The sequence below is a fragment of the Squalius cephalus genome (assembly GCF_949319135.1).
Source record: "Squalius cephalus genome assembly, chromosome: 5".
Taxonomy (NCBI): Eukaryota; Metazoa; Chordata; class Actinopteri; order Cypriniformes; family Leuciscidae; genus Squalius; species Squalius cephalus.
In genome coordinates this window covers 41,347,470-41,374,198 of record NC_137126.1, presented here as the reverse complement: position 1 = coordinate 41,374,198, position 26,729 = coordinate 41,347,470, and the positions used below count along the sequence as shown (strand labels likewise).

Below are 26,729 nucleotides of genomic sequence, written 5' to 3'. Positions count from 1 at the left end.
TATTACTTTTCTTATCTCCAATGACCAGTCTCTCTCCAAAGCTCTTAAAGGGGTTTTTGGCCCAGAGAAAATTAATATTGACTTTCTATTGACACCAGACCATTGCTGAGTGTCTTCGGTATTACACCCAAATGCATTGTCCATTTCCCAGCGAGGCTGATTCAAATTTGTGGTCTAGCTCTTCAGAGTGTGCACCGAACCAGTTACTGAATGCAATGAAGAGAACTGTCTGTACGGCTCACCTCTAGATTATCCTATTCATTTAGATGGGCCCTTGACATTGAACACTATACTGACCATTTTAATTAAATTTTCACGGTATTAGAATCTAGGCTAATTCAAACCATTAAAAGGTCACCCAAAAGACGTAAATCACTAAGATTTATTGCACATGAATTATCCGTTGATATTCAACATGAAAACATTTCTCATTCTTGACATGTTATTAGAGTTGAATGCATCTGCATGCATTAAGTATACAGACATGTTAAATGCTTAATAATCAATTCCTGTTTTCCTCTGGTGTCATGCCTTAAATAACACACTGATGTTTGTTTGAAGAAATGAAGATAAAAAAGAAAAACTGCCTTGACAGTACCTTGTTAAGGCCCATTCAAAAAGCACACAGTAACTGGAAAACCTTTTTTTTTTTTTTTTTTTTGTCCAATAAATAACACTGTCTCCCTTTTTCCTCTTTAAAAAATCTGTCAGAAAGTTTCAAAAAAAATTTGCAGCATGTACTTGCCTTGTCTATAAAAATATCAATTTTCTATCCATTATGAAACACTACGCTTGTCAGCTTGAGTCGTCAAGGAATGATTCTTTCATCAAGCCTGCTCTGTTGAACAGCTTTTTAAAGCACACAATTGATGTTTGGATAAGAAGGTCTTTTCATTGAAAGGTGGCCTAAAGTGACAAGTTTTAGCAAAGGTTTACAAAAGTTGGCATTTTGATAAAGCAATACATAGGTTCCACAGTTGTAAAAACCACAAACCAGATCCCCATTACATGGAACACAATGAAAAGTAGAAAAAAAAATGGCTTTATGAAGTGTGATTTTATATATTGCTGTAAGAAATGAGAGCTGGCATTGTGGTTGTGAGTTATGTTGGACAGGATAATAGGGCCCTAAATCATGAATTCAGTGACACAATTCTGCCATAGTATGACAGATCTGATGTCTGAATTCATTACATAGATTTTTTACTGACCTCACAAGAACAAAATGGATTCAAATACTAAATACTATGACGTCTTGGCTTGTTAAAATCATTACCCAGTTTGGAACAAGCTTAAACTGTCACTCATTGTCTTTTACACATTACGCTGTTGTGCTGGCCTCCTGTTTGTTCTGTATATATTCTGCATAAAATGACAATAAAATAATTATTTTTTAACATCTTTAAAACAAAGGCACAGTGTCATAGTTTTATATTTTAATGGTTTGACACATTTAGGCAAGAATATTCACTCAAAAATAGTAAAAATTAAAAAAGTAAATTTCACAATTAATTACAAAAAACGGCAAGTAACACATTGAATTAAATTTTAAATTTGGAAGTAGAATGACTGAAATTGTATTTTCTTTACAACTATTTTTTATTTACAACTTTGAATATATATATATTTAACAGTGTAGATAATCTTGTTTTAGGTTGTCCCAAATAAACACAACTGTTGAAGTAAATACTTACTCCAGTGAATACTTCTAATGGTCTAACTAATCTATTTCTAAGCTAGTTTCTGTATAGGCACATACCTTTAAAGTCCTTACTAAAATAAAAGATATTGAACATTTAGAGGAAGAAAGATGCAGTTCATTGAACACGCGTTGACCTTTTGTGACAAGACAACATGCCCCAAGAACAGGCCATGTAGTCACACTATAAGGAAAGTTGTACACAATGCAAACCAGCCAATATTCAGAGGGATTTCAGCATAAAATATCAAAAAGTACAAGATAACATGCATATTTTAAATTAAGCATTGTGTATTTTGGAATTTTGGATTTTGAGATAGTCCAGTGTGACAACTTGCCCTGGTCTCCTCTATGCACTCTCAAAAGTAATACAGAGGTCAAATGTTCGAATGTTATCTGCTAATATACTTCTTTGAATCAATTCCTGGCACTATCTCTGTATCACAATGAATGTGCTAAGGGACCTGTAGGCCCATGGCAACTTTTCTGCTCTGATGCAAGACTTGCGCATACCAAGGAAATGATTTCTCCATGGTAGCTCAAAAAGATATTGTGAAGACATTTTCCGATTTGAACGAGGGACTGAATGCGCACCTTGCAGCAAGGTCTTCTCTCCACTTTTTTATCTCTCTCCCTAAGACTTTCACATTGCCCCATTTTTCCATTTCTCTCTCTATCATCAAAAGCCTCATCCTCCCAGCTCTGACCCCTCTTTCTCAACCTCAGCCTCATTCTTCTTCTTCTCCTGAATTCATTTCATTCCCACCTGTCCTCCTAGACTCTTCAGCAACAGATGGCCCATGAAATAGTGTTTGAGTTCATATGGCATTACTATAACTATTCTACCAAATAAAATATAAGCATGAAATCTAATATTAATACAATCTGCGCATTAGTGATGGGAATCAAATAACTCTTTCTTGTAACTCTTTCTGCAGGTCACATAGATACACCAGTAGGTGAAGACAAGTGACTATCTTCATTCAACAACGATACGCTCAACAACACTGACCCATCCAGGAACTATACAAGTGTCTGGCTGCATCCGGAATCGCATGCTCTCTTGGGTAGGTATTTGTTTTGAATAGGTACTTACTTTGCGAGTGATAAAAAGTATGTTCTATGAATGTGTAGAATGAATGTAAACCATACGTATATCCAGCCTGATCTCACGGCAATTCGTACGAATTCTACGAGGTGGCTAATTCGTACGAATTCATACGACCTCACTCGTACGAATTCGTACGATTTTTGCTAAATCGTACAAATTTTACGAATTGCCCAATTCGTATGAATTCATACGAATGACCTACCCCTGACCCCGCCCCTAAACCTACCCATCACGTGGGTTTAGACAAATCGTACAAATTCGTACGAGTGAGGTCATACGAATTCATACCAATTAGCCACTTTTTTATCACTCGTACGAATTCGTACGAATTGGTCATGAGATAGCGTTGGTATATCCACTATATTGTCTTTATCATGTGACCCATCATCATCGTCAGTTGTGTCGCTTCACTGCCATTCACAAATCCTCTCCCGTGGCCTCATGGGATAGTAAAGTATCATACGCACACCTCAGAATTTTGCCGAAAATAGTAGTAAATCTGGGTACTTTTTGTCCACTCTTTTATCAATCACATTCGCAATCGTTCTTGCACGACTATTATATTCTGCGCTGATATTCAGAACATGTACCCTAATTCCCAGCTAACAAAACTATGTTCTAAGAATGTTTTGCTCATGTTCCCATGAATGTTCAAAATTTTTTGGTTACACAAATTATTAGGCACCTATTGAAAACAAGACATGTGAACAGGGGAAGCACATGACAGGGTCACATGATAGCAAGGGAAACATGACAAACCAGGAAATATGACTATGAAAACTATGAAGTAAAAGACATGAAAAACATAAATGTGAACCAAAATCCAAAACATGACAATTCCATTTGATAATTTTACAAACTTTAAGGGGATGTTACTTTTGAATGTTCTATGAATGCTCAAAACTCATGAACGATGTATAAATATACATTTTTGTGCTAATGTTTTGAGAACTATTTTTCTGAATTGCTAATACACTAAACCCCATTCTCTGAACCAAATTCTCAATAGCCTAAACCAATTTGTCGAATAAATCACTCTTTCTGTAAGACATTAAACAAGTTCAGGTAGTTAAAACACTGTTTGCAAGTCTCATGCACTCAAAACTCTAAACACATTTTCACTCACTTAAACACATTTGGCACTGTGATGCACTTATATGTTTCAAAATGCTAAACACAGGCAGGCAAAAGTTAAACACAACTACAACACAGTTGCCATCGTTTACACACAACGACTCAAAATTGTTCACACTTATTTTTAATGATGTGACCAAACCAACTGTACATAATACAAGTCAGTTCAGAGCGCCAACATTGACTCAAAATGTTGCACTGAATGTAGTTACCAACAATGGATGGAAATAATATAAGAGGGAGAGGAGGAAGAGTATGTGTATAAGAGTTAGAGGAGGAAGAGTATGCGTATAAGAGGAGGAAGAGTATGAGTTAGAGGAAGAGTATGTGTAAGAGGAGGTGAAGAAGCAGGAAGAGGATGAGGACGAGGAAGAGCAGGTGTGGAGAATGTTGTCAAAGCTGGATCTGGCTTTAGGGTTTTTCCCTTTGCCTGCAGAGATGACATTATCTGTGACGTGATAAAGTCCTCCGGCCGGACATGAAGACATGATGCAGAAGCAGAATAAATCTCTCTCACTGACCTTGATTTTGCAGTTGCACAACTCTTCTGATTGTAATTTAGAGTTTTTTTTTGTTTTTTTTTACTGTAACCTTTTTGTCTTTTGCAGTTGTGTCACTATATTTCCACAGCCTACTATACAATATTTAGTACAATAACTGGAGTGCATACAGTATACAATTTATTCACCTTACTACTCTAAGTTGTCATACTTTTTTACATAATTGCAAAATTAGTTGACTTTGTTACAATATACTTTTTTCTGCAACTGCATGCCTTGGATTCTGTGTTCTCCATTTTTGGATGTAGTGTCTAATGAATGATCTGTAGTTTTTATAATATTGACTCATGTGCGTATGATCTGAAAGCATTGTTTGATTTTGAGCAAAGATCAAGGCAATTTGAGGCAATTGTTTGATTTTGCAAGAAGAGTCAGAGGTTCTCTGAATGTGGCTTGAAAATTTGGTTCCGCGTTTAAGGTTTTGAGAAAGTGAGTCATGATTTCAAGTTTTAGCAATCAGAAAAACTGTATTAGTCAAGCCAAGTCAAGTCACCTCTATTTATACAGTGCTTTATACAGACTGTTTCAAAGCAGCTTCACAGTGATAACTGGAAAATGATTATATAATGCAAACATTTCATTTCAAATGTACACCAGCTCTAAAAGAAAATTGAGTCATTGTTCAGCTCAAGTCAGTGTTGATTCAGTTACATTGTAAAGATCATCAATTATTAAAGAGCAGATAACTCTGAAAGAATTTTCTAATAACGTTACTGGAAGAAAGGTTGTTCATAACTTTGAGAGAACCTTAGCCAAAGTTCTGATAATATCTGTTTGCTGGGTTATAGGCTGCGCAAATATTTTCACACAAATCTGTTATTGTAATTGAAACTATTTCAGATAAATCTACCCACTGTGCGAAAACAAAATAACTCTGACTGACTGTTGATTGTGTGGCTACATACAACTGCATTACTCATTTCGTCTTCTCATTTTCAGACCATCTTTTATCCTCCTTCCTGCATGTAGCCTCTGATATACATTTTTTTTGTCAGAAAAGAATGAGGTTTAGTTACCCTTACAATGTTCTTTCCCACAAGGTTATGCAACCACATGCTGGCCCCGTCCCCATTCAACACTATGCTTCAGTGGGGGAATATCAGTATCAGACTGATGAATAATACATCCTGATTGCTGTCACATTTATGGGCTATGATACACTACAAACACAGGGTTCATGGTGAGGGTAAGCAAGTTGTGCACCGCAATGAACATAAATTGTCCTGCTTCTTCGTCTATCACGGACTATGATGCTATAGAAGCTATTTGATTTAGAACATCATTTCGTGAGAAGGCCTAAAACATGTCAGTAAGGTCTGATTTTATAGTACAAAGTACCATCCAAGCCAACAAATATTAAATACAAGCATAAAATATATTTAAATGACAATGTCAAAATAAAAAAGATACTGTATATCAAAAGGTTTCAAAGACCAGCATGCTAATCAGAAGATATTCAATGTTTAATGTACAGCTATAGATAGAGTTTAGACCAATGAGACTATGATGCAAATTAGGATTCCTGTTTTAAAACCATTATTTTTGGGCAGTGTATTTTAAGTGTACAACAGTGAATCATTAAGCAAACAGTTTAGTTTCTCTCCAGACTATCAAGGTCACTTTGCAGAAATTGGATGAAGGCATGCCGGGTGGGAAGTCAAGTTTTTGTTTGTTTGGTTTGACAGTGAAAAGAATTAGAGGTTCAGTATTTGGGAATTGATATTGTTCTGAAACAACCGGAGGCATCCTTTAGCTCGTTCCTCAAGTGGAAGCTGGTGTTCTTAGCCTCAGTTTTCATCACCAAAAAAAAAAAACAGTATAAAATTTCATCTTTAGTATGTTTGGGATGTAAACAATTGTCAGTGAAACAATACTAGTGCCTCAAAATGCCCACTCATGCTGACTTGCATAAACAAAATGCAGTGTTTTAGTACAGTAAAATGCAGCTTAACAGGTTAATGAGTTGAAGAAATGCAAAGTAGTACAGTTAGAATGATGCAGGAAAGATTAATGAGCATACACTGACGTATCACTTAAAAAGTTGTTGTAGTACAAAATTATTTGACAAGAGGTAATTGATTACAAGAGTCTGGCATCAGGTACGGAATATAGCTTTTATCTCTGAATGCAAATTGCGTGATTATGATTAATGGACTCTGGCCGTGAGAGTTTTGACTTTTGCTTATTCTGCATCTGGGGGAAAGCATGAAGTTGTTGCTGTATTTGGAAACAGAGTGGGATAGAAAAACACAACACTGCCCTTGTGTCATTCAGCCATTGGTGAGTCTGTCACCGGATTGCTGTTAAATTCTGCTTTTCAGACAGTAGGGTACAACAAAGGCCGATTTAATAAAAATGCCATCAGCATGACCAGAAAGGTTTAAAAGCTGAATAAATGAAGAATATGAAGAAAAGCCATGATGAAAGGTTATCATCATTGATAGTTGAGAAGGGCTATCATTTCTAAACAAGCCAATTCCCCTATACATTACCTATGTTAGGCCAGCAGATCACCAGAACGTTTGTATAGGAGACAGCAAATGTGAGGTGAAATCTTATAAAATGAAAGAATAGATTAAAGTTTAGAGCCACACTTTTAACTTCAAATAGAGGAAAAATGATATATGTGAAGCAAAACCCTGAAGACAGTTCAGAGAGATTCTGATGTTCACTCAAAGCTGTTATTCTAACTGAGGAAATATGACCTTATAAAGCTGGAGGGAGGGACACTTTATCCGTGTCATCAATCAAACTCAGAAAACAATTTAATGCCTGTCAATAGAGAATGTTGTATTGCGTTCGGCACAGACGCCTCCAGAAGACATGACTAGTCAAGCACACGACTGACGCTTTCTCCAAATAACCTTTTTAAGATCAAAACTCTACGCTGTCACCCAGATACATTTAATGTTTTGTTGAGAGTGAGTTTTTAATTGATCTTTCTATTTGGGGTCCCAGAGATCCTAATAACATATGAATGTTAAACTTTCATTTAAAATTAATATTATTAATTGTGGTCACAATTTACATTAGGGTCCAATTTTCACTATTAACTAACTATTAACTATTAGCTACGACTTTTACCTCAATAAACTCCTAATTATTGCTTATTAATAGTTAGTAAGGTAGTTGTTAAGCTAAGGTATTGGGTAGGATTAAGTAATGTAGAATCTAAGTACTAATAAACAGCCAATATCCTAGTAATATGCATGATAATAAGCAACTAGTTAATAGTGAGAAGTGGACCCTAAACTGTTACCATAATTGTAATTAAAAAATAATAGTAATTTGAATTAAATTAACCAATTATTTTCCCTTCAAATTCCTTTAATATGTTTCTCTGATCTATTCAAATCCTAGCAGATCTTTTGCATCACAAAGTAGACATGCACTTTCGATACATTTCATTTTTAATCAGATTACAGATGTTGTTCTCTTTGGATTCATATTCAATAATATGATCATCCAAAACTGGTATGAGTGTGTACACGTATAGAAAAGCATTGAAAATGTGAAAATGCATTGCATTTAATCATGCATATATCTAAAGTCCCCAAAGAGTTTCAACCTGATATGATGCCAGACATTTTGCAGTACTGCCACCTAAATTATATTTCTATGCATAATTGCTTTTCCTCTAAGAAAAGACTGCAGGACACTAACTTGTTTGACAAATGGTTTTCAGAAGGTATTAAGGTTTTTGTTGAAAAGTCATTCTTGTGCGATAGAAGAGAGCCCAAAACTTTTCTCTATATTGATGTATTCTAAGAACAAATGTGCCTTGATCTTTAGAGACAAGAGGGCTTCTTGAAATGAATCGAAAGGAATGAATTTGCAGCGCTTTCCATGACAAAAAAGCCCTGCCATCAAAGGTTCTCTTATGAATGCAAACTGGCTCTATTGAGGACAGAAGGATTGTAGGCTACTGCTATTCTCTGCACTATTGGCCTTGTTAAAGAGAATACGAATAATGTCAGCTTGTTACTCCTGTGAATGCAGTTTTCTTTCTTTTTCTTTTTCTTTCTTTCTTTCTTTCTTTCTTTCTTTCTTTCTTTCTTTCTTTCTTTCTTTCTTTCTTTCTTTCTTTCTTTCTTTCTTTCTTTCTTTCTTTCTTATAATTGATCATCAACATTGCACTCTCCATTTTCAGTACACCAGTTTTTTTTTTTTCTACAAAAAATGTAACCCAATTTTCGGCTAACTCATTTGCTCATATTCAACTAAAGCTATTTCTGGTAATCCAGTAGACCGTGACTGATTTTATTGCGTATTCTCTGTGAGTGCTTGACTATTTCTTGCCATATTAGCAAAAAATGAATTTGCACACATTATAGCCTGAAGTCCTTCTTGTGTTGAACCTCTTTTTATATTGATGATAATCTTCGTCTCCAAGAAGCCTGGAAATGGTGATAGAATGTTGAAATTCCATCAGATTTTCCAATTTTACATCCCCGTATCCCTGAAATCAGCCGAGGACTGATAAAACGAGCCATCTGAATGCAATATCCTCAATGTTTTCGGGGTGATAGGGTCTGCTTTCTGTGTTCTCTATAAATTATCTTATTGCTTTTTAACTAAATGGCAAAATAATAATTTGCAATTTCGCTTTAAGCCATATATATCTCTGTAATGAAGCTCTCTACTATCTTAACATGTTTATGGGTATAGTGTAGTTCTTCACTTCCTGGTGAAGAATTACACACAGGCTGCGTTTAAGTCCATGGGTTCTTCTCAATACTCAAATTGATGCGGGGAAAGGAATCAAGGGACGAAAACAAGGATGCACAAATAAGAAATGAGAAGCACCCCAGTTTTTATGCCCTTTCCTCGCTACCTTTTCTCCTTCTCGTTCACTTGGATGTACAGTACATCATTGCATATATGTTGCATGAGAACCCACTGCTGCTGGAACTCTTGCAATGTGTTCAATGGAATACCCTAAGCCCTTGATCACTTGGAATCCAAAATGATGCTTTTTTTTTTTTTTTTTCCTTATTAATTTGTTTTACTCACCATTTTATAGGCCTGTATGTATGCTTGGGCTGTTGTAAAAAATATAAAAAGTGTAAAAACAGTCAGCTTAAAGCTACACTGTGTGATATTTTCCCCCATCTAGAGGTGAAATTGTATATGACTACCCAGTGAATATTAGTTTCTGTTCCATTCAATTTCGAGGGCGTTTTAACTCCTACGGTGGCTGTATTATTCCAAGATTAACATGGCTTCCAGTTCGACTTCGTCCAATTGCGCCTTTAAAACTATCACCTGTGATCCGTCGCAGCACAGATTTATGTTACAAGGTAAACAATACTTTTTCACCATTGACGTGAGGAAAAGTAACGCAAGTTATACTAGAGGTCGTTCTGGCATTATGCACAACCATGCTATGGTTAGACAAGCAACTATAAAACTTCGAATTTACACAAATAGGCTGAATTACCTGTCGAGAAGAAAGCAGGCAACTTCGGCGTCCGTTTTAAAATCTTTGCTCCTCATGAGCTCTTTCCATCTGTGAAAAGTTACTCCAGTATTGATTTTGGTCTTGCTGATTTGCCTGTCGCGTTGACGTTTTAATTCTCTCTTTCGCTTCCTTGGCGACTTTGCTACATGTCCTCGAAAATAGGTGTGATCCTCCATCAGCAATCTTTCAAATCTGCCGGCAGTCGCGAGTAATCTCCCCCTCGCATTCGTCTCTGTGTCACTGAGTGTAAAGCGCGAAAGGTGAAGCTTGAATTTACAGGTATGTCCCTCTTTGGCTAATGTAGTTTCAAGATGGAGGGGCAACATGGCGACCGGCATTCGAACCCCTCACCCGTATGTACTTTCAATGGCAGATTATAAACTTACGAGAATACTTCATTACTTGAAAGAAGTAAATATACATTAATGAGCACATATATTTTTGAAAGAACTAAGTGTTTTTTGCTAAGAATCAACTAAAAAAATTACACAGTGTAGCTTTAAGGTAGCTACAAGTATTATCCGGTTAAATGTTAAAATAACTCCAATAACACTAGATTTGTGAGGGGTGGGGGTAAATTAAGTGAGATCTGCTGTGACAGCACAATCATGTCGCATTGTGGTGATCTGCCTGAAGTGTATATATTGAGTAGACTCGCTCCCTCTGTCAAAATCAAGGGGTTGAGGGTCTGTCCAACTACACTTCCCTTGCCCACTTGACGAAGTTTAACATGCTTCAAAATGAAGGAGGGGATTCCGCCAAGGGGAAGTGCTTAGGGGAGTTCAGGAATGTATGTCTAAATGTCTAATCTCTATTCTTGCACACAAACAGATTTTTTTTTTGTTTAAAACCAGTTTGCATGTTATAGAGCAAATAAAAAAACAAATAATTTTGCTTAAAACAAAGAAAAAAAACGACAACTTGCTTGTGAAAATATCCGAATCGTTCATGAAAAATCAGGATCTGTGCATCACTAATAATAAGCACTGCGATATTCCATGACAAAAAAAAAAAAAAAAAAGAATTGTCAATTTTAGTTCATGGTGACTTCAAGCTGCAGTTTTGAAAACAGCTGAGTTACTGTTACTGTACTGAAAATGTATTTTAGTGAGGTCACAAAGATGCTTGAAAATGATCCATTCTTCCCCTTTGCAGTTTCCGCTCCGAGTACTTTGCATTCATTCATATTGTTTGACTTCCTCTCTGTCAATAATACATTACATTTATCCAGTCTTTATTAAAGCCAAATTGTCCTCAACAATTTCATACTTTTGTTTATGAGTCTATCATTGAGTGAGTGCTAGGTAATTTCAGACTCCATCACAAAACACACTTCATTCCGCCACTGATGTCAGAGAAGATGGAGCACTCTGCAGTGTATCATCGCAGGGCTGGACGCTGCCCAATAAGAGGACGCCAACTCTGACAATTCAATTAAATCATCCAGCGGCCATACCGTGGCCAGCTGACCTGCTTGTCCGCACTGAAGCTGCAACAAAATGATGGTGTCATTTGCCTGAGTGTTAGAGAGTTAAAATCCATTTAGGCAGCTCGAGCAGCTATTCATCAGACTAACTAGAACGGTACTAATAGAAGCCAGTGAGCTGAGAAGAAATCCATATGTACAATGAAATAAGACGTATTGTATGATGTACTCATTTAATTTTATTTGAAAGAACGGAGTGTTCTTTTTGGAACCGCATTTTTCCGTGACACTTGAGCGTGTGCAGTACAGCTTAATTGTGAAATGAAGTAATTTTCTGCTAATTGTCCTAGGCAGAGAGGGACTTGCCTCAAGTGCTAAATTACCAGTGTATTTCTGACTTTATTAGCAAATTGTTCTTCTGTTGCTGGAGTCAGGATACAGCGCTGGCTCCACTGCAAGTCCAGGGCATTCACATATTAAATTATATAGACTGGCTGATTATAGTAGTATATAGATTAGCTCCATCAGAGCAGATGGCAGTTCGGCATTGAGATGTCATCCTCGCCCATATGGAAGTGTTGGGTTTGAGGCTGAACGCAAATAAGAGTGTGCTTTCTCCAGCACAGAGGACCACTTTTCTGGGCGTAAGGGACCACCATCTTCCATGGCACATAAACTGCCTGGAGATGAAATCTGTTTTTCTAGGTCTGAAACACTTCCTCACAGACCACATCTCGTGCTTGTCCGCACAGACAACACATCGTATATAAATCACCAGGAGGGTCTGTCGTCACGCCCACTTTACAATCTGGTGCACCAGATCAGTATCATGGCTCAGGGAAAGCTGCTCTCCCTGAGAGCAGTCTACATCCATGGGCACCAAAACCCACCAAATTCTCTGGGCACCAACCACTCGGGCTGAGTGTACCATCTTCCGTGGCACATAAAATGCCTGGAGATGAAATCTGTTTTTCTAGGTCTCCTGGGACTGGCTGTTGTATTGGAAGGTCTCTCTTTGGCTCCCTTGTTCTCTTCTCAGGGAACAATGGTTACAGTCGTGTCTCATTTTTTTTTTTTTCACAAATGAAGCACCAGCTATTGTTTGTGTGCTCTGAAAAAGTTTTTGTAGGTAAAATTAATAACCAAACTTAAAAAAAAATAAAAAATATTTGCAAATTTACTTGAACCTACTTGAATGAGGAAAAACCAAAATCTCCAAAACTCTGTTTTGATTACATTTCTCTAACATATTTCAAACAAGCAATAAATCAAATCAGACAACAAAGTTATCGTATTTCGCTTCTAGCTTAAAACTGTATTTTAGTAAACAAACTCAATGGCAATTGGTTCTTTTAACTGGAAATGTTGGACTGTTATTCTTTCTACTGACATTTTGAACTGTATTATATAGTAATATTTTAATTTCATATATTGAACATATAGATTTAGATAACAATAACAAGACTTTCTGCCAGTATGCATATCAAACAATGTCCAAAAAAAAAAAAAAAAAAAAAAAAAAAAAAGTATATATATATATATATATATATATATATATATACTGTATATATATATATATATCTTCTGGAGAGGGACCTCAAATGCACTTTCAAATAAAGTATGGGGATCACATCCTCCAGGATCACATCAGAGAGCTCTTCTGTTTTTTCAGTCTTCTAAGAGGCACCCATTATAACTGTCACTTCTCATGATGCATAAAGGACTCTGAGCCGATTGGATGACCTTGGCAGACCTAATTTGCATAACCCTCAGCACCCCACCACTCCTGCCAGTGTGCCATTCTCAGTTAAGACATGAAAATGCAGCTTGCATTTTGGAAAAAAAACTCTCTCACACACACACACACCCTTTTCCCCTCTCAGACACACAAACACTCCAAGATATAGACACAGTTAGTCATTTGCTGGAGAGCTTCAGATATTATAATATCTGCAGCTTTCAGTCTAAACTTCTGACTTTGCAGAGTGCTCACTGATGCTGATCTTATGCGGCGAATTCATCCTTTATTGGTCTTTAAAAGTAGAAGTGACGTCGCAGTGTAATTATTTGAGTATTGTGCATGTTGTCGCATACTGTAGCTTCATGCAAGATAATTAAAGAGTTTGTGACTGCAGACAGAGATGGGGGAAAGACAGACAGATGATTGCGTCTTTGCAGTAAATATGTAGCATAATAACCTCATAATTAAATCAAAGGCTTTTCGAGGAAAAACAAAAAAATAATTTACAAAAAAAATAATTTAAGTAAAGATCCTTTGTGTCCTTTCTGATGTTCAAACAAAACCTACATCACTGCACAGATCAATTTTAATCTCCTTTATATAACTTATATGTTCTGATTTCATATCTATCGGTTGTATGCGATTCCTTGTGTGATTCTAGTTGGTCTCCCAGCCATGTTCAGCTGGTTTATGATCTCAAAAGTCTAAAAACCCAGTTAAAATTAGCATAATAGACTAATTTATAATATAATAGATAATAATAATAGACTTAATAGATTATAATATAATAAGAATAGACTAATACTGGGCTTGGAAACCATCTAAGATTATGAGCTTAGGCTGGTTGAAGCTAAAGGAATATACGCAGGGCCAGCTTTTGAATTACAGTAAAACCATGACCAATTTTGTATGATTTTAAAATTGTTCCAATGACATACATTTAAGGCAGTGCCTTAAATGTATCCGTGGATCAATAGAAAATCAACAGTGACCATTTGAAAGTCTGAAGTAAAAATACAGGACCTTGCAAAGATCACTTTAGAGAACGAGTGCTACAGCTTTATTAGAAAAATGAGGAGTGCAGACTCAGAATCATATACGAGAGCACTTAAATGCACCGCACCCCACTTAAAGATGACCAGTCGTGCTGCAATTCAGCCAGAATCTCAGTCAGTGACCTTGACGTCTCAGCCACAGACTGTCCCACATATCAAATAATAAATAAAAAAAACAGATGTGAGACCAGTGGCCTGCTGTGACCGGCAGGCAGGAGGCAGCATCAGCCAATCAGAGGTTAGACGCACTGATATGGGCACACAAGTGGTTGTTCTAATGAGTGTTCTGCACATTTCTAAATCAAGGGCAGCAATAAGAGACACAGTGGAATCCTGGGAATCATAGACATTCACTGAATTAAATCAGAAGTCAATTCAAAGATATTTCAGTTTTTTTATTTCTTTCAGGTGTCAAAAATCAAAGAATCATTTAACGTGACATTCCAACGATATCTCACGACCAATTCGTACGAATTCGTACGAGTGAGTAAAATGTGACTGATTCGTACGAATTCATACGATTTGTCTAAACCCCAGTGACGGTTAGGTTTTGGGGCGGGGTCAGGGGTAGGTCATTCGTACGAATTCATACGAATTGGGGAACTCGTAAAATATGTACGATTTAGCAAAAATCGATCGGGTTGGACATTCACCCTCCATCCAGTTTACTAAAAAAAAATATTGCAAATGCAACTTTATTCTGAAATTAAAGCTTTTCCTGTGAGAAAACTTCCGCAACCCATCAACTTTTGAAGCAATCATAATTCAAAATGATTTTTTTTTTCCAACCTAAATATTGGACAACATTTACAGGAAGGTTGTACTGTAGGCTATACATCAAGCGTCACGTTAGTTCTGGCAGGTCACATTAGTCAAGCTCGCAAGTAGGCCTAAAATTTGACAAGTGAGAGCAGTTTTTTGTCTCTTTAATCTGTACTTTAAAGGAAAATATTAACAGATTAAACTTTAAATTTATGCTCCCCTGAAGTCATGAAACACAACTGCAAAAATGATGATCTTTTTCAAACAATAGGTTTCCTGACCCTGATATTATTTTAATATATCCATGCAGTAAACAACTATAAAAATAAATGATTACTGTGGCTACTTTATTATAATTGTCAAAGCTCTTTCAGGTGTATTTGCATACAAAAACAGTCATGCAGGGTCTGGTTTTAATTGTGTCTTGGAGCGGCATCTTTCTCTCTCTCCTCTGGAGATCTCATTACGGTTTCTGCAAGCTGTTCGGCCTCAGCGGTTGTCGCATGCTCATCATTATAACACGGCTTTGCACACTGATCTGAGAACGGTTGTGGTGGACCACCTACTGTGTCTAAAATTATGTTGAAAGTGCTCATTTGAGATCAGTGTTTAGAGGCACATCCACACCTATATTGCTCAAAATTATTCTTTTTATATACACATCTAATGAGTGACAAATATGTACTTACCGCCAGTAACATTTACGAGAGATCACTTGATTCACTTCCTGTTTTGCCAACAACACCTTCTCACTTGAGTTTTATTCCCACCGGTTCCTCAGACTTCTAAAGCCAGCCCTTACAAAATAACACTATGGCACTGTGGGGGTTCAGATGGTAATATCACAACAAAAAGCTTTGATATAGACAGTGGTACTGAATGATGGCCATATTCATGTACTGTTATTTATATTGCCATTCAATGTACTTTAAAGAATATTATAGCTAATTCTGTGCAAATTTCAGAAATTTCCATGGCAATTTTTTTTTTCTTTTGTTAATATTTTTCCTGAAGAAAGACTAACCTAATAGTGTTGAAAGCCAAAAAATGAAATGCCATGGATGAATATTTACTGAGTTGTCAACTATATATATATATATATATATATATATATGAAAAAAAAAAAAAATATATATATATATATATATATATATGAAAATATATATATACAGTATATATATATATATATATATAAAATCTCTACCTTTGGTCTAAGACACTGGTTTAGGCTTAAAATAAAATAAAATAGAATAAAATAAAATAAAAATCAAGCATTCTGTACTCGCTCAAATGTTTCTGACTGTGATGTCATTTCCTCTTTTGTAAATAAGAGATAAAATAAAATGATGCCTGCCTTCGGTTTGAGACACAATTTTTGGCTCCAGCATCATGACCAAGAAGTTTGAAAAATGGAAAATACAATAATGTAAAATAAAATAAAGTGACATAGAAATTCTGAATAAAATAAAAAGCATTATGTATTGTGGTAAAGAAGGTAAGCACCAGAAAAAAACATCAAAAAACGTAAAAATGTTCCACTTTCACTTCCCTCAGTGAAAGTATTCTTGGCATGGTGTCCTTGTGACCTGGTTCTCTTCTTCTTCTCATTCCCATCCTGGCTTCCTCTTCAAAGCTCCCTATTAATCTGTCCCGCCATCCATCCTGAGTGTCAGAGGAAAGAATGGAACGGATAATGTGAGCCATACATCAGTTTCCACTCTCCTGTGTTGTGAGGGGAGCTGCCCTTGTCAAAGGCGTGAACCTGTAACTGTCCTCTTTGGGTAAATTGAAAGCTGTCTCTCTCCTTTTGTGTCCCCTGGATGTTTAACAACTCTGGGAGTGAAAACATTAACATTTCACAACTTCTGCTTTTATCCTGCAAGGCCAGACTACATAACACATTTATTTTGTCTCTCCCTTTAAGATGAAAGAGATACTGTTATGGAGACCCTAGTTGTTTTAAGACATTTACAATCATAATATCTCTTTGGACAGAGTAAAAGTAGATACATTTATTGTGGTTTTAGACACAACAAGACTTAAAGGGATAGTTCACCCATGAAAATTCCGTCATCATTTACTCACCCTCAAGTTGTGCCAAACCTGTATGAAGATATTTTGAAGAATGTTGGTAACCAAACAGTTGATGGGCCCCATTGACCTCCATAGTATGGACAAAAAATATACTATCAGAGTCAATGGGGTCCATCAACTGTTTGGTTACGACATTCTTCAAAATATCTTCTTTTGTGTTCAGCACAAGAAAGAAATTAATACAGGTTTGGAACAACTTGGAGGTGAGTAAATGATGACAGAATTTTCATTTTTATGTGAGCTAATCCCTTTAATGTGAATATTTTAGAATTTGTTAAACAAATCATTGTTAAAGGAATTTAGTATGGCATTTTGGTCCCTTGTGAGCTTATTTACAGGATAGTCTTTTGGAGCAACCAGGGTTTAAAGTCAACATCAAGGGAAAATTCACCCTGTTGAAAATGTGTTATACTGTAGATCTTACTGTAAACAATCATGTGTGTGTGACTATGTGTAATTTTTAAATAAATAAATAATTGTTCAAATTTGTGATTTATATATATTAAAAAAGTGTGTCCAGACAGAATATGCATATTTCTGAATGTGCATCAGTGTAGAAAAATGCTTGGAACCAGATGATGTAGTTACTCCCACCAGCCAAATTCTGCCCCCCTTTGCACTTATGCAGCCAAACTCTTTTTACAAACTTGAAGGCATTAATGGAAGATATATAAAGAATGTCGTCTGTTTGGCTAAGTTTTTAATTAGCTAGAAAAAAAAAGAAAAAAAAAAAAAAAAGATTTGCTAGCCACCCAACACTTTGTTGTTTACATAGCCCATGGCTGTCACAGAGACTAGTGTGAATTCTCTGGACACCTATTTCAGTGATATCTGTCAGGTAGCGGGACATTTTATGCATGGTATTCAAAAGCCTATTAAATAACTTCTCTTTTCACAGTTTAATATGCAGAAACAAAGTAAGCCTTTTGTAGGCTAATTTCCCCAAAGACTGTAAACATGTGACTCCATGGAGATTTCAAAACATGCTGTGCTTGTTTGAGAGCTCCCACCTCAACTTATGAATCATCCAATGGCATGAGTTTAGGGTGGAACTACTATTATATATTTTTTTTACATCACTGCAAAAAGGGGGGCAAGTGGAAAGGGCAGTAATAGTGTTTTGGAAACCTATTGAAAACAATATTTTTTTGGTTATTCTCTGGGAATGTCAGTATCTGCAGTTTTCTAAAATCACCCCACAGCAATGTTTAGATTAGAATTTTAACATAACCGGAATAACCAAATTTCACTGCTATCCACCTTTTGCTCAGCAAACCATTTATATGTTTAAGTAGATTTCACATTCCACCACTTCAGACATGTCGATGCGTCCGCCATTTTGGAACAGTCAGCTTGTCATCACTCACAATAAGAATCAATGATGCCACAACCGAGATTTAAATTCCCGAAGAAATGGGATAATCTTTCACAGGTGAGAATGTGTTGGCTTGTGTTGTTATATGCATTTAAATAAAAAATACATTAAAGTTATTTTAGGAAATATTACAATTTGAGATAACTGTTTTTGATTTTAATATATTTTTATACACAATTTATTCCTATGTTTAAAAATCTATATTTTCAGCAGCAATGATGATTTGGCACTCAAGAAATATTTCTTATTATTATCAATGTTAAAACTGCCAATTACATTGTCTGTCAACAACTTGATCAACACATAATGACTTGGATCAATTCTTAATGGCTTGTAAATATAAGAAAAAACATCATAATTACAAGTAAATTGTAAATTAGAGTTTAATTCATGCACGTTTTTTCTTTACTTATTCAATAAAAAAAAAAAAAGCACTTATTCTATTTAACAACAAAATTGTGTTTTTCACACTACTGGCTCAGAGTGCAGGACTCAGCAGGTCTACTGCATTATTTGGTCATCCTGAAGGAAGCAGATTGTGGAATGATTCATTGGTGCGTGCTCACTGTGCGTTTCCCCCTATGACTTCATCGCTGAACTGCATCATGTGTAAAAAGCATGAGGAAAAACACAGGCGCCCCAGCCTGGTTATATATTTCTCCTATTTGTTTCATTGCACCACATGCCTGCTATGGGCACATTTGCAGCGACAGCATTTGTTGGGTCTCCAGTGTGGTTTTAAATAAGATATTCTCCTTGTAGATGAGTGGAGGGAGAAGACGCTTGTTTATGAAACCATTCAAGCTGAACAGCTGAAGCCTGGCATAGCAGGTTTCTGCAATCTCTCTTAGTAAACACAAGGGTTGGGTATCGATTTTAGACATTCCGATTCTGCCTATTGATTCCGATTCTTTTCGTTTTGATTCCAGTAAGGTAAAAACATTTAGCCAAACATTTATATCAAACATGTTTATTCTGTGTCTTTTGGCAAAACGTTTTGTTGCCACTGATTTCCATGAACAAAAATCCGCAGCCTAAAGAACACTGGAAAAGTGTTTACACTGGAAAAACCTAACATTTTCCTATGGTTTTAACAAAAATACCACAGCAAAAACAACTGGACTAACCGATATAAATTTCAAACATTATTAAAGACAAATCAACCGTAATCAAATAAGAACAAATAAATAAATTAGCAATAGCACAAATAAATACACCTGAACAAAGTTGTTGTAATCAAATGTGAAATACCACTGCATAGTTTTCATTTTATAAATAAAATGTAGATCAATCCTCATTAAAGTTACAAAAGTGATTCAGTCAAGATCAGAGTGATTTTTTTTTGTTCTTTGATTAACATTAATGACAGACTGCAGCAGGTTTATTAGTGTGCTGTCATTTTAAGAGCTCATACAGGATCCAATATACTGTTACTAAAGCTGCCTTGACTTGCTGTCAGAATTATTGTAAAAACAAGTTTCCTATAGTTAAAAAAATGAACATGAACGCTCTCTCAAGTCAAAATTTTAATGCAATGAGCTCGACTTCAGAAGTGGGAAGTGGGAAATTTCCAATAGCACGTGAAGGCAGCATTATGGTCCGTTCACACAGAACACATTTTTCCACTCCAAAGCTCTACTTTTCCATTGTTTTTCTATGTAAACACGCGCTACACAGACGTGTACATGTATAACCATTGCGCTCGCGTCTTGCGTCTTTTGCAGCGTCTCGCGCATGACACGGCATTCTAAAAACGTGGCGCTCAAGTTAAAATTAATTTTTCAAAGCAAAAACGTGTTCTGTGTGAACAAGCCCTTACACATTCGGTTTTTTAAATTATTTTTTATGGTTACAAAGATATTTTGACATCATTTTGTGTGTATTTGTGTGTTCAAGTGCAAGAAGATGTGTATGAAAACCCAATTCAGTATTATGCACTATGAGAGATGTGCACACTTTGGATGTGTGCGTAAAGAGCCGAATTGAGTTCTCTTTCGCGTCGTCTTGTGCTTGAAAATGGTTAAAAATCACATTAATATGCGCACACAGGAATCGATAAGCGGGATCGAAATTTTTATTTTATTACAAGTATACGATTTCTGACATTAGGGATTCCAGAATTGGAACCAATTTTTTCCTGATTCCCAACCCTAGTAAACACTGGAAAACAAATAAAAAAAAATGCCTTGAGAACACACAGGTGGTCATATAAAAAGTGCTTAGAGTTGGATGGCTTCTTTCTGCAGTAGTCAGACATTCTGCTCTCTTTCAGGGCTACAATAAATACTTGAGAGGAAAGTAATCGAGTGGCTTTCACGGCAGATGAGAGAGGAAAAAAGAGTGCGTACATCAATGAAAAGCAGTAACATTTATTCGAGAGTTTTTGATTTAGAGGAAAAAAAGAAGCTGCAGGCTGAGATTGATCATTTTGAAAAGCGCTCGGCGCTTGTGTGGTTTGTAATGATTAGACTGCACATCCTTTGGGGAAAGTGTGTGTAAATGCAAAGCTTTACTTTGGTGTTCTTTTCTGTGTCAACCAACTAGTTTCTCAGGCCTCTGGACATAGACAAACATGGCAAGCTTTAGAGAATAACCTGAGGAGGCAAAAAAAGTCAACAAGAAATCAAAATTCACTTTTTGAAGCACACATTAATCTTCTCACTTTGATCAATTTATCAGTGAAAAGTAAAAAAATTCATAAAAATTTACTAAAATCAAATCCTTTTATTGTTTTTGGTATTGACAACCACATTTACTTACAGGTGTAAGTAATCTCAAATGTCCTGTTCACAGCACACAGCAAGTCAAGCCTATATATTCTCTTACCAGTAACCATAGCGACTGTGACCAAAGTAATATCAAAGATGGCGAGGTCCATAAAACCAAAAAGTCTTTTACTTTTGACACGACGAGAGCCAATATATGCATCTTTTATATCTGGGCAGAGGGCGTAACACTCACCCGCCATCCGGGTCACGGCACCAAATGTAACTGGTCCTACTTGCTACTCGACCCACTCCGAGTGGGATTTGAACCGACGTTTCCGGCATGGGAGGAAACATGGCAGTTTCTAGCGTCAGTTGCTAGTGCGCCTCCTGAGACCAGTGAGGTTTACTCGCACAGCTCTTAAAAGCTGCCCTCCATTGCACATAGAACACAAAACTGACGGGAGCAGCTTTGGTAGAGAACAGTGACTGGATTTACAACCTTCAGATGACACAGCTCATATCTCTGTTGCTGTAAGTTACCGAAACCACACATGAAAACCCATGACACATTGTAGACACGCATTTGTGCAGCGCAGAGCATCTCTCGCACTGTTTGTGACAGACAACTAGTTCCGTTCACACAGTGCAGGTTTCCGAGAATGTCACTCCCGTAAATATCCGTACTGTGTGTGTGTGAATGTAACCGAATTAAGAACTTCTGATAACCATATTCTGCTGCTGTATGAATGTGGCCTTATTGCTTCCAAATGTGATGTCACCTATTCTACAATATGAAACAACAATGGTCATTTTACTGCACTGATTTTCACATGAAATACATCATACAACATTGTACAAAAGAAAAGAAAACTTGTTTTTATTGTTTTGATCTTCCTGGATTATCATGTTTTGAGTATTTTACAACGCGTTTCTACAATAAGACCTCTTAACATTATATTCATGTTTTAATTAATTTAAAAATCAAACATTTTGTACATGCTTAGGGAGGAACATTCCCTGGTCTGATGGCATAAAGATGGAGAAAGGCACATGAGTTCTTGAGTGAACACATGGTTTTTGTTGAGCATTAGCAAATAAGTCTGTAAATAAAGGAAAGAAAATACTCAATAGATAAAATAGCTGAAACTTTGTGTCAGATTAAAGTCTATACTACTTTTGTTTTAGCACTTGGGATTAAAGTTTCAATGTGGATAATCAATTATCCAAAGCAATTCATAGCCTGAAGAAATAAGTGTTGATATGGCAATTGATAAAAAGTAAAACTCAAGACTTTTGTTTCCTCTCTCTTTGTTTATCAGCAACTCTTTAGAATTTTCCTCTTGGAATTTCACTATAACAGCTCATCAGAATTATGCTGCAATACGCTGGGAGTCTGAACAGTGGACTTGCAATGAACAAGTCTTTCTCCCGTGATGACGGCCTTCTGATTTAGCTGCTCGTTCAACAGTAAATGCGTCCAAAGATAATATTCCACCTTTGGACGTCTATATTAAAAGTATTTTACCCTGAAAGAGAGTATCTTGCACGCGAGTTCATCTCCTCTGTCTCAACCCCAGACTCCAGGGTTTGTCTATGGCTGCTCTTCAGCTCAGGGAGGTTATTTTTCAGGCTGGATGTTCCTCAGTGTCTGGGGTGTTTTATCCAGTTCCGAATCATCCATTTCTGCCCTGAGCATCGCTGGACGACCAGCCGCAGGCCAAAGTTTGCATCTTTTGACATTTCAACCTCCAGACAACGTCCCGTGTCTCGACTTATGATGGGCCCATTCTAAGAAATAAATATTCAAGAACACTGTAAATATATTTAAAACGTAAATATATAAATATATCTGCCATCACACACAACCTACAAAAATTTGGGGACGTTAAGATTTTTTTTTAAAGAAAATGTATTTGATAAAATCGATGTATTAAGTGACAGTAAAAACATAATGTTACAAAATATTTCTATATCAAATAAATGCTATTCTTTTGAACTTTCTATTCATCAAAGAATCATTTTCAAAAAATACTGAGCAGCTCAACTGTTTTCAACATTTCTAATAAGAAATGTTTCTTGAGCAAAAAATCAGCATATTAGAATGATTTCTGAAGCAGTTATTTTAGTGTCACGAATAGTTAGTTTTTGTTAATATTGTTTTAATTAGATTATTTTTTATATTTTCTGTTTTCATTTTAATTTTAGTTATAGCTTTAGCAGTTTTGTTGTGTGTTTTTGCCATTTTTATTAATGTTTTGTCTTTATTAAGTATTTATTATTAATTATTTATATTAACAAAATATTGCTGTTTTAATATATTTTACCAAATAAATATAGACTTGGTGAACATAAGAGACTTCTTTCAAAAACATTATACAAATCTCACAGACCCCAAACTTTTGATCGCTAGTGTGCATTAATAAAATATACAGCATATTTTAAGAATCTAATTTCAAATACTTGATGCTTTTCTTCGACAAAACAACAATCTTCATTTAGGGAAATCAAATACTTAAGTCTCAAGTGGAAAATAAAATATTAATATGAAGCGTTCAGCAAGCTTATGAATAAATTGTTTTGTATGAGTGCGTTCTCTTACCTGAGTAAAATCCCAGAGCCTCTGGGAGGACCGGGTGACAGAATCACATTTTTTCAAGCTGGGAGTCCTTCCTCTTCCATCATCCACCAGGCATTTTGTGTCAGGCAGAAACGTAGTCGACCCCAGGGGTCCTAACTGCAATAAGCCCTCGGTGGTGTACCTTGCCAGCTGAAATTAAACATCAAGTTACAATGCGTAAAAAAAAAAAGAAAAAAAAAAAAGATATGGTCAGAAAAAGAAAGTACGTGATGTATAAAATGAAAAGGAAGATCCTAGATTCAGATTAAAGGGATAGTTCACCCACAAATGAGTTTCAAATTTTCTCACATTCCAGTTGTTTCAAACCTGTATGACTTTCTTTGCAGCACAAAAGAAGATTAAAAAAATGACTCAGTGTCTTTTTGTCCATAGTCAGTGGGGTCCAAGGATTTTTTCACAGTTTCTTCAAAATATCTTTTTTTGTGTGTGTGTTCAGCAGAAGAAAGAAAGTCAATGTTTGGAACAACATGAAGGTGAGAAAACTGATGTAATTTTATTTTTGAGCGTACATTATTGTAACGCTTTAGAATACAGACTGTAAGGTTGGTCTCTTTTCATTTTTTATTTTTAAAAAGATACTCAGCAGATTAGTGTAAAAGTCTTCAAAAGATGAAAGTTATAGAAGTGTAAGTATACTCTAAAGCAAATGTTTATTTCATACAAAATATATTATTAAAAAATAATTAGAACTCTGAACTTGCTAGAAAATCAAAACCATTTCTAATCAATTTGTGTTGCAAAGTTGAAGTTGATATCACAAAAAAATTATCTAAAAGGTTTTAAAATACCATGCTTTCGAATGATACTTAATTTATGATTACTCAAATATGTGATAGGGAAAAAAGGCAATTAAAAAAAAAAAGTGTACCAAATGTCCTGCTACACAGTAACAAGCTATAGAATAACTAACATTAACCATTTTTTTTAAATCATATTTTATAGTAGATAAAGATGTATACACCACAGCTAGTTTACAGGATGGAAAGCATTGGTCTGTCCGGTAGAGATTGGCAACATGGACCATCAGGCTGCTGAAAGAGCTGGGATTCCACGGCTAAGCCCTGCACCAGACCATCAAAAAACAGCATCTACAGCAAAACACGATGATGGGGACACACACCCAGGCCTGAACAGCCTAGGGTGGGCCTGCCTTTGCAGAGGGTGTATTGTGTTTAAAAGGCAGAAACACCTGATGATGCGAAGGTACACAACTGATGATGTGTCCCCTACAGCAACCTGGAATCTATTAGTGGTTGGCGCATTTCAGCATTAGTGCAGTGTAAAACACTCATAAGACTAAGTTTAAAAGGGACAATAACCATCTTGTCCTGTGTGTTCAACTCTTTAGTTTTTTTCTGCCCATGTTGGATATATATATCAACACATAACCATAAACATCATGTGATTCATTTAAAACCTCAGGCGATTCATCCAGACATCAAGTACGTCACAAGCTGAACTGTTCCTTTAAGAAAACTACAGATATGAGCAGTATAGCTGTATGATTAAAACCAACGCTATACTGAAGTTTACACAAACTAGCTAGAGAGATGGAAGTCTAGATAGCAGCTATCTATTACGGTAAGTACACTGCACTGAATAACACAGGTCAATAATTCAGCTGAAAGTCAATCTCTCAGACATCAGATCCCAAGGTCGGTACATCACAATGAAGTACAAGCTGACATTCATTGAAAATCAAGCTCGCTCTATTGAGTAAAGCCAATCTATAGAACCGAGGGTAATTGCCCAGTGACCAAGGTGAAAACAGTACTAGGACAATAGAGTAAGCTCATCTTCATGCGTACTGTAACCCGATTATGTACCAGATGATGTACCAGAAGCGCTCACAGAGGACAAAGTAACAAAGGATTTTTCATTAAAAGGATGAAACGGCACGCTGTTTGAAAATGTTTGACTATCAAAACGATGAAAGGAAAAAATGATCAACGTTTATTTTTTCTCCAAGAATCTTAGAGATCAAATAATACAATCAAGCCACAGGAATTATTCATACCAGACACCATAAAACACTTTGAAAATGTTTCTGATTCAATATGTCATGCTACAACCAATATTAACTATATTCATTTAAATTATGGAGAAAAAAAACATCAATTCACATCACATGGGGCTTAAAGGGATAGTTCACTTTGAAATTAAATTTTGGTATGTTTTAGCTTACCTCAAGGGCATCCAAGATGTAGGTGTCTTTGTTTCCGCAGTAGTTTCAATTTTGATATTTTTAAGTCAAACCGTTCTTGTCTGTCAGTCATATAATGCAGGTCTATGGTCACCACCTCAAAGAGCATGCACAGAGAAGTCCAAATTAAACAATTCCCCATCGTAAGTACACATTGATGGCCTAAGACACGAAACGAGCGGTTTGTGTGAGAAAACGAACAGTATTTATATAGTTTTTACCTCTACACAAACTTGTCCAAGTGATTTGAGGGCACACGCGCTTCCTGGTGTGTGACATGTTCGCGCGTTCTGGCTTAGTCTGCGCAAGCGCCGGAAAGTTTACAAGAGGTAAAAACTAAAAATACTGTTCGTTTTCTCACACAAACCGCTCGTTTCGTGTCTTAGGCCATCAATGTGTACTTACGATGGGGAATTGTTTAATTTGGACTTCTCTGTGCATGCTCTTTGAGGTGGTGACCATAGACCTGCATTATATGACTGACAGACAAGAACGGTTTGACCTAAAAATATCAAAATTGAAACTACTGCGGAAACAAAGACACCTACATCTTGGATGCCCTTGAGGTAAGCTAAAACATACCAAAATTTAATTTCAAAGTGAACTATCCCTTTAAATGGCTGTTTTTAATTTGTCGTTGAGCAAGGAGATGAAAAAAAACGAGGGAAAAAAATGAAGCTTAGCTATATATCATGTAAAACCAGCCTTTATTGTAATTTGGTGATACAATGGGAATATACTTCAATTGCTTTATTTCCCTTA

The 26,729-nt window shown here is 36.1% G+C and overlaps 1 protein-coding gene across 4 annotated transcripts in view; it reads right to left on the bottom strand.

Moving 5' to 3' along the window:
• Positions 1–21,125: 21,125 nt before the first annotated feature.
• Positions 21,126–26,729, bottom strand: part of galnt9 (polypeptide N-acetylgalactosaminyltransferase 9) — a 115,661-nt gene continuing 110,057 nt past the window's right edge. For all 4 annotated transcript variants that reach the window (XM_079871686.1, XM_079871687.1, XM_079871688.1 and 1 more), the window contains 2 exons: positions 23,726–23,893; positions 21,126–22,914 (listed from right to left, as the gene is read on the bottom strand). In XM_079871686.1, coding sequence (XP_079727812.1) covers positions 22,768–22,914; positions 23,726–23,893 — 315 coding nt within the window. In that variant the 3' untranslated portion in view covers positions 21,126–22,767. The remainder of the gene's footprint in view (positions 22,915–23,725; positions 23,894–26,729) is intronic.